At 32.2% G+C, this 8271-nt stretch overlaps 1 protein-coding gene across 1 annotated transcript; it reads right to left on the reverse strand.

The window, feature by feature from the left end:
- Positions 1-767: 767 nt before the first annotated feature.
- LOC141703229 (cell differentiation protein rcd1-like) lies at positions 768-5684 on the reverse strand. The gene is made up of 9 exons (XM_074506807.1): positions 5472-5684; positions 4625-4696; positions 3420-3539; positions 3104-3179; positions 2562-2671; positions 2148-2252; positions 1541-1705; positions 1238-1309; positions 768-884 (listed from the first exon to the last, which is right to left on the reverse strand). Exons 1-9 carry the CDS (start codon positions 5682-5684, stop codon positions 768-770), a joined length of 1050 nt encoding a protein of 349 aa, XP_074362908.1.
- Between the last annotated feature and the right edge of the window lie 2587 nt (positions 5685-8271).

Genomic DNA, 8271 nt, shown 5'->3' on the forward strand with positions numbered 1-8271 from the left:
AATGTCTTTCTTTTTAGCTTCCAGTTGTAGAAACTTGAAGTTCATATCAACAAATTGCACAATTTAAACTAGAGATTTTTCTTCCCATCTACTCGTTAGCCGCCAATTTTGTTTTTATAAGGTTGATGATGCGCACACAGCAATATGTGAATGAAGATTCTAGTGTATTTGCGCAAACTGGAAAAATAGAAGACAGAGATAGGTAGGAAAAGATGCACAGGTCTTGATGTCTCAAATGTAACTGCTATTTTACATGCTTGAGACCGAAAGTTTGATGCAAATAAACGAATTTTTGTTTCTTGACATCTCAAGTCCTCAATAGATGGTTTTAGTTTAGAAAATCTCAACATATTGTTTATAAATCATAAAGAAATTTATTAATGGTAATAATATTTTATGTACTATATCTAATCTTTTTAATCTTTGAACATAACAATATTTTTTCAAGATCTCAATCATCAGAGTTCACAGAGAGCGTTGATCAATAGTGACATTCAATGAGTTCATGCCTGTAATTCAAGAAGATGAGTAAAGAAAATAAAAAAATGCGTAAAAGGAGAAAACTAAACACCAAAATATCATCAGCTAACCACATGAATCTGGATAGGGCATTTTATTGTTTATCATGTATTATTTTGCAACTTGGAGATATAATTGTTCTACAAAAAATATTGTTAACATCATAGCTAAAATTAAAAGGTTTCTGAGATCTATAAGAATTCTTAATTTCCCTTGTATAACGAAAGGAAAGAGCTAGCAAATATCAGCTAGCGATCAAGATGTGAGGAACCTGCAACATCACCAACGGCTTCTGCATTTGGCCCGCATCCCATCGATAGCTTTTGAAACAAATCTTGTAAATTTTTTAAGGTTATAGGGCGTGCCTGCATAATATGTATAGAAAATTAGATATTAGATAAGAACATTTAAGATACATTAGTGTGTGTACTTGTGACTCTGTCCTCGCGACAAAAACTCATGTAAAAAATTATGTAATATTCAAAACGAGGAGTCGTGTATCTAGAAGTATTGATGTCGGTTTTGTTGTGCAACTAGAGATGCCCATAGAAGTTGCTGAGGCATACAAAATTGCAAATACTGTGTGCCTCCAGTATTTATGCGTAATATAGATACTTTTTTTTATAAACTTGGATTTTGGTAGTGAAATTTGCTGTTTTGTGCCACAATAGAGTCCACATTTTTACATGTATATAAGAGATCATCTGGATGGACTTACACGAAGGGCTTCATATATGGGGCAGTCGTCAGTATTGGCGGAATGAAGCTTCTCAAGAGGAGACAACCCCTGCTGCATTCGAATCACATCAAATTATGTTTGTTAAGTACAACAACCAGACCGCCCCAAGGGACATAAAACCACTCTCAAGCTATCCGGTGCTTGGTCAGAGACATTTTTTACACAAGTTCTAAATCAATAATACAATAACTATAGGAACGATATAAGAATAGAAACACACAACAGCTTGGAAGATATGCTTACAAAGGTTGCTGGCTAACCTTGGATCATCGGACAGTATACACATTGAATAATATTCTTCAAAACTGTAGTAGACGGTTCATCCTGCATCTTTTCAATTACGTCATTAAAAACCTTCATGATTGCACACAACCGGTTTGCAGGCTCACAGCAATACTGTAGTCCCTGCTCTTGCATCATTATTCTTGACATTATCCAAGATGCAGTCTGTATAGCCATATACAAGTGTTCAGAGTGAGTTTAAAGAGCCAATTAACTATGGGTGTCGATCTATTTATATTTTGATGGTGTACCGGAATTGTTTCAGAATTATTTGCTCAGGTTCTTACTAGGACGATCAAGTCTATGCCATGCAATATAAACCTTATGATTTATATATGGCTGGGTAATAATGTTCATCTAACACCAAAATATTAGATGTTCATCAAGTCGACTTGATATGTATTAATACGAAACATGGAGTATTAACTAAAAATCCCTTTTTCAATAAACACCTAGCAGAAACACTAGAAAGGGATATTAATTTGAAATTTTTAGTAACCAGATTTTATACTCTGTACTGTCTTACATTACATGTAAGGTGATATATTGCAGTAAAAAATGCTTGGAAGCGAAAGAATGTTGAGTTCAAATTTTAATGGACACTTACTGATTGTGAAAGTTCGTTTCCATATTCTATGGATTTTAGACACAAAGGGAAGAGTCCTGATTCAAGCAAACAGTGAACAGCAACCTTTGTCGAAGGGTCGCCTACCTGCATAGTAGAGAAGATTCGATGATATTTGGAGTAGAACCTTATAGGCATATCAGATCATATTAAAGCAAATTGATATGCAATCTGGTAAGAAATAATGGACATTTTCTTCAACTATTGTTCTGATTAAGCTAATTCATCTCAACATTGCATTCAATTCAGAGCTGAAACTTGAAAGGGCGGGTAGCAACTAGCAATGAGAAAATACTTCCATGCAAGGTTACTGGTGCTTAGCTGTTTTAATAATTCAAATGGCTAAAAGTATAAAAAATTGAAGGTATCATGTATTGATTTAGAGTGGAATTGTACCTCCTTCAGAAGACCACCAATGACCCCCAAGCTCATTAGCCTTAGGTACTGGAATGGCTTGCTCGTTTCTTCAGTCTCCAAGAAAGGGTACAAGTAACAATGTATCTGAACTGCAAGGACAGAAGTAAGTTAATACAAGTCTGTCTACGATTAACCTTATCTAGCTCCTTAATTATCCTATTAAAATCAGTTAATAACAATATTTGAATAAGTTATGCAAAATCCTCATCCCAGAATTTATGTAACAAACTTGTAACTTCAACTGAATCCTTGATTTCACCTCAGTGTCCTGTTTCTTTGGTGTTCACATAAACAAATCATACCAGCTTGAAATAAAAAGTGAATGCATTTATATATCAAAACACGTCAAGTTCGACAATATCTTGTGTGGTCTTTAAGTAGCAATATCAGACATCAAGAAATCAGCAAAAGTTATAGAATGAAATTAGCTTATATCATTTGGTGAGAAGAAGCTATAACTGTGGATACATCCAACTATGTTGAAGAAGACTAATGTAAATACTGAATACATTAGCAGAAACAAGTCACATAGCTTTCAGAAAGTTCAGAAAAACCATTAAGGAACTGCATCTTCGTTTGAGGGTGAGTGGCCAAGCACTGCATTCAATAGAAAACACTTTGATATTAGAGTTGCATACATAATTTTTAAGTACATAGAGGACCAGCTATGGCTCCTGCATAAGTAAAAATAAATTTGATGTATATAGATAATAAATTTGATAAGTAAAAATAAATTTGATAAGAAAAAAGTTTGAAAATTAGGAAATCGAACATATAAAGCAAATACATTACAAAGTTAATACCACTAGAAAAGGAAATTAAAGGAGCGGAAATGACCTCAAACAAAACAAGTACATCACAAACTTTACTTGAATCTTTCATAGTAAGTTTCTCAGGTGTTAATGACTTGTATATAATACTTCCTGCAATAAAGAAGATAATTCCATTAATCACCAACTGTAAAACACAACATTCTTATTTGAATAGATAGAATAGCCAATACAAACCACAAGGCTGAGCTTGTCAAACAAAGTAGTAAATCATTTAAATGATTCCAATGACCATCATGTGCGGATTTCATAAATTGTATCAAGTTCTGATTCAGATGTGATGCAACTTGATCTTAAGGGTAGGACTTCTCTAAGACGTGTGACATAAAAGTTGCAGAACTTCCTTACAATGCCTATTTTCCAGATTTTTGGGTTTCAAAATTTCAAATTTCCAAAATATTTGAGATCTCCGCAAATCTTCTCATTAGTTCAATGAAAGATTTCTTCGGCAACTGACAAGCAAAGATACGGGTGCAGAAGTGCTGGGGTGCGTGGACAAAAATCTAATAAATAAATATAATAATATGGGAATTCGGGTGCGGGGGACACGACATATAGAAATATAGATTTTCTCTAGATTTGATGTTACATATATTCAATCTGGTTAAAAAAACCACAAACTATAAGCAAATTTAATCAAATGCATAACTTATTGATCTAAAACACAAAATACAGGTAAAATATTTTAATTTATGCAAAAATGAACACTAGCATAATACGTTTGTATTTACTAACAAAAACTGATACTTAATTTTACGAAAATAGGCGGTTAACAGAAATTTTGATTACAAATTGGGGAAAGAATCAAAATTAGGATTCAGGATGAATCCCCTATCCGATGAGGGGACGTGCATGTCATAGTATCGGACACAAGGATCAAGGGATTCACAAACAAGTATAATCATTTCAAAAGACAAGAAAGAATAAGGATCATTAATCACGAAATATTGATTAAATACTATATATCTTGAGAAGATCAAATATAACAATGTAACCTAGATACTGCCATTTTGGTTTAGTAGTCCACTTCAGTATTAAGATGTGAGGAAGAAACTCAAATCAAAACAGGGAACTTTTATTGTTAATGTTAACCAAAATTAGAAGTTAATAAAAGAATTCACGACATGATATAAATTTAAGCAAGCTATTAAAACAAATACATTTAGTTTGATCAATGCAAAGCATTTGGTAGACCCAAGTCATTGTGCATACCGATAGGAGTAAGAAAACCGTACTGATTGACCGCCAAATGTGGAGGGCCAAATCTTGAATTCTTCCCTGTTTCTGTATTGATAAATCACATGTTAGAAATGAAATATACTATATCACCCAATAGACATTAGAACATAGAGTGTAAATAATTTGACTCTGCAGGCTGGACTGCACTTTAAACTTCTAACAAGCAAACTTAAATGATACTATACAGTCATTTAGGCGAGTCAAGATCATCATTTCTCTGCACATACTTATTGTTCTAAATAAAATATAAAACTACAAAATATCGAAAGAATCCACGTAAAAGTGACATTTGGTGCATACAAAGATATATTTTGCACATTCCGATTGAAGAGATACTTTCATAAATCAGACTGATTACAAATAAATATCGATCTATGTTTGTGTATGAACCACATAAAGAATGAAATCAAACGAATGAGTATATCTGGTTTACATAATCCCTGGTCGATTAAACCACACTTTATGAAAATGAAATGACCAGCATAGACATCATAAAATCATGACAAGGCCACAATTTAACTTGTATTTCAACATATGAATGCATAATTTAAACTCTTTAAAAACTCAGATCTATTGTCAATTACTTCTAATCAAGACACACAATATAAAAGATAACTCTAATCATAATTAATCATCAATCATTTCTAACCAGCCACGTTAAACAAGCTTAAACACAAAAAATGCATCCAATCATGTATTAAAAACATCATTTATGAATTTACAATTACAGATCAATTTATTTCCACCTAACAACATACAAAAAAACAAAAATGTACATAAAACAAACAAAAATCTTCATAAATGAAGAAAAATAATGGACCTTAATCTGAGTAAGAGATGAAATGGCCTTTTCGCGATGCTCAGGTTCTCGAAGCAACACAACCAAGTCCTCTACACTAGCAGAAGGCCAATCAATAGCTTTGCTAGCACCATCACAGGGACCATTGTTGTTAGCAGGTGCACCACCATTCGACATAACACTGTTGTCACCTTGTATCGGATCAGGATAAAGAGAGTCAGGGAGATTCAACATTGTTTCAGACAAAAACCCTAGATATGAACTGAACAAGATGGCTGCTGCTGTTATGTTGTGTAGGAAAAGAACACTGAACTAAAGATGCGGCAATATATTGGAGGCTGTAGGAATGAATATTTTTTCGGTATTTATAAGATTTTTCATTTTGCTGGAGTCACTGCTGTGTACCTAGGATTGGGTGCTGGACGTATCCTTTTTGCGGTTATTTGGAAAAACAATTTCTAGGGGACGTTAGAGGTTCATGGTTTTGGGCCTAAACCCACACTTTACATACCTCATCCTTACCTTTTACCTGTAAATTTGTGATTAAATATTTGTAAGATTTTTCATGTTTTGCATCAAATAATTTGGGATAGTTTGGGAAAAGAAAATTGTTATGGTATATAAATAAGGTTGCACAAAAATTTTAAAATCTAGGAGCAATCTTATACATGTATAAATTTATACCAATTATTGTTTGTACCATCACGGTAATTAATAAACAATAATTGGAAAATATGATTTTTTAAATAACTTATATTAGTTAAATCGTACATGATGGTAATAATGTAATTTCAACATACATATATTCAAGATACGTAATGATATTTGATCGTATTCGTGACTTAAATAAACTACAGTATTTTGCAGTTAATTTAACGTTAAAATCAAATTTATTCCAACCAACTTGTAACAATCAATTAATAACTTTAGAAACGGCTATAAAGTTTATACATGGTATAAATATTTAAAAAATGAAGTTTTTTAAAATTTGAAACCTAAATGATATGTTGTTTTAAAAATTTGCAGATTTTAATGAGAATTTCTAATTCAAGATCTCCAAGTAATACTAATATATGGAAAAAATTTGAAAATTGTAGTAATTATTATTTATTCAAACAAAGTAATTAATAAATTATAATGTTCTTAATCACCTATGGAAGTAAAGTCGTTAATGATAATATTTACGTTAATTTTTCAAAATACATAAAAGTGAGATTTCAATGACATTTTGATTGTATTTCATGACATAAATGGAATCTATTATTTTGCCTTAAAATTTATGTAAAAGATAAATTTATTTTCAGCTATCAATAGTTACAATAATTTTGGAAACAACTGTAAAAAATTTAGGTTTAACATATAAATTTTGAACTATACTAACATGTTTAATAAATTCGCAGATTCGAACCAGAGTTTCCAATCAAATTTGATGAATCCAACACATTATGTGAGGATTCTATTCAAATATTTCAAAAATCAATTAGTGTAGTACTTTGTATAGGATTAATGGTGGATTGATGGGTCTAATCGAGAATTTTAGAATATTACTTTTTATCATTAATTTATAATTTTTTTAACCTTCGTACTCAAACCAGATGTAAATAATTGGGTAGGACGGGGGTACTCGTCAATGTTATTTTTCAATTTTTTTTGCTTTTGAAATGCACTTTTTTTAATTTGTTTGCTAATATAGATCTAGTGATAGATGGTTAAACCCAGACTAGAAAACCCATGTGGTCACAAGGCCTAAAATTAACGAGAACTCAACAGCCCAGTCTCACGAAAATTTTAACCGCTACCAATTCATTTTAAAATCATGGATTATAATATTTTAAAGCAAGCTGTTAAAGTCAAATATATTGATATAAATGGATCGACATATTTAATTTGGATTTCAATTTTAAAAATCTTTGACTTGTGTGTTATTCAATAATAAGTTCTTTTTATTTTAGTAATTGGCAGTTCGTAATCCACTTTTATTTTTATTTTTGCGATTTCAGTCTACATTATTTTCTCTGCCAACTTGCACCCCATAAAATTGATTTCTCTTCTATTTGCACCCCGTTAATGACTTTCCATCCAAGATAACCGTTAACTTTAACGGAAGTAGGGACATTTCAGTAAATTACTAACGAAAATAGAAGAAAATAAAGTAAATGAAAAAGTCTCTTGGTGTTGGAATTTGTAGTGGCTTGAAGAGCTGTCTGAGTTTGTTGAATGATGTGAAAGAGAGTTGATTTGAAATGGTGCTCATCACAATCTTTGCTAAACATCCAAGATGGAGTGTTTGTACTTGAGCTATGGCCTGCTTCTCCCCCTGTGTGCATGAAATCTTCTTCATCATCATCTTCATCCCCAAACTCCTCCGAACCACCAGCTATATAGTCAAATTCATCACCAGCTGTGAAGGGCATGGTAGTGATTGCATCCTTGGCCCTTTGCATAGAAGCAGTTGTGTGCACCAAGTTGAGAATTCTCTCAGAAGCCACATTGTCCTGTTCAGCTAGAACTTGATAAGCTGGAATATGGTGAGTAAATGCCTCATCTTTAAAAGAACAGAGTCTAAGATAGCTTGATAATCTTGCTGAAATAGCTATTTCTTTTCAGCCTCACTGACATCCCTTAATTGTGTTCTAGAACAATGTTGATAATTTTATTATTTGGCCATATTAGTTCTTGAAGTTTCAGTAACTATTTTTTCTTCAGGAATTCAATTTTACCTGGTTTATTAACAGGTATTTAAAGTGCTTGCATAACGGGGAAGGATCTGTCATCGATATTCCACTTCAGTGCCTTTTTACTTTTTGAAAACCCGTTATAA

This window comes from Apium graveolens, unplaced genomic scaffold (genome assembly GCF_009905375.1).
Source record: "Apium graveolens cultivar Ventura unplaced genomic scaffold, ASM990537v1 ctg6353, whole genome shotgun sequence".
Classification (NCBI taxonomy): Eukaryota; Viridiplantae; Streptophyta; class Magnoliopsida; order Apiales; family Apiaceae; genus Apium; species Apium graveolens.

Coding starts and splice junctions, on each gene's coding strand:
- LOC141703229 (XM_074506807.1), bottom strand. CDS start 5,684: ATGTTGAATCTCCCTGACTCTCTTTATCCTGATCCGATACAAGGTGAC. Junction 1,706..2,147: donor GAAACGAACTTTCACAATCA/GTAAGTGTCCAT, acceptor ATGGCTATACAG/ACTGCATCTTGGATAATGTC. Junction 1,310..1,540: donor TGAAGAATATTATTCAATGT/GTATACTGTCCG, acceptor ATTCGAATGCAG/CAGGGGTTGTCTCCTCTTGA.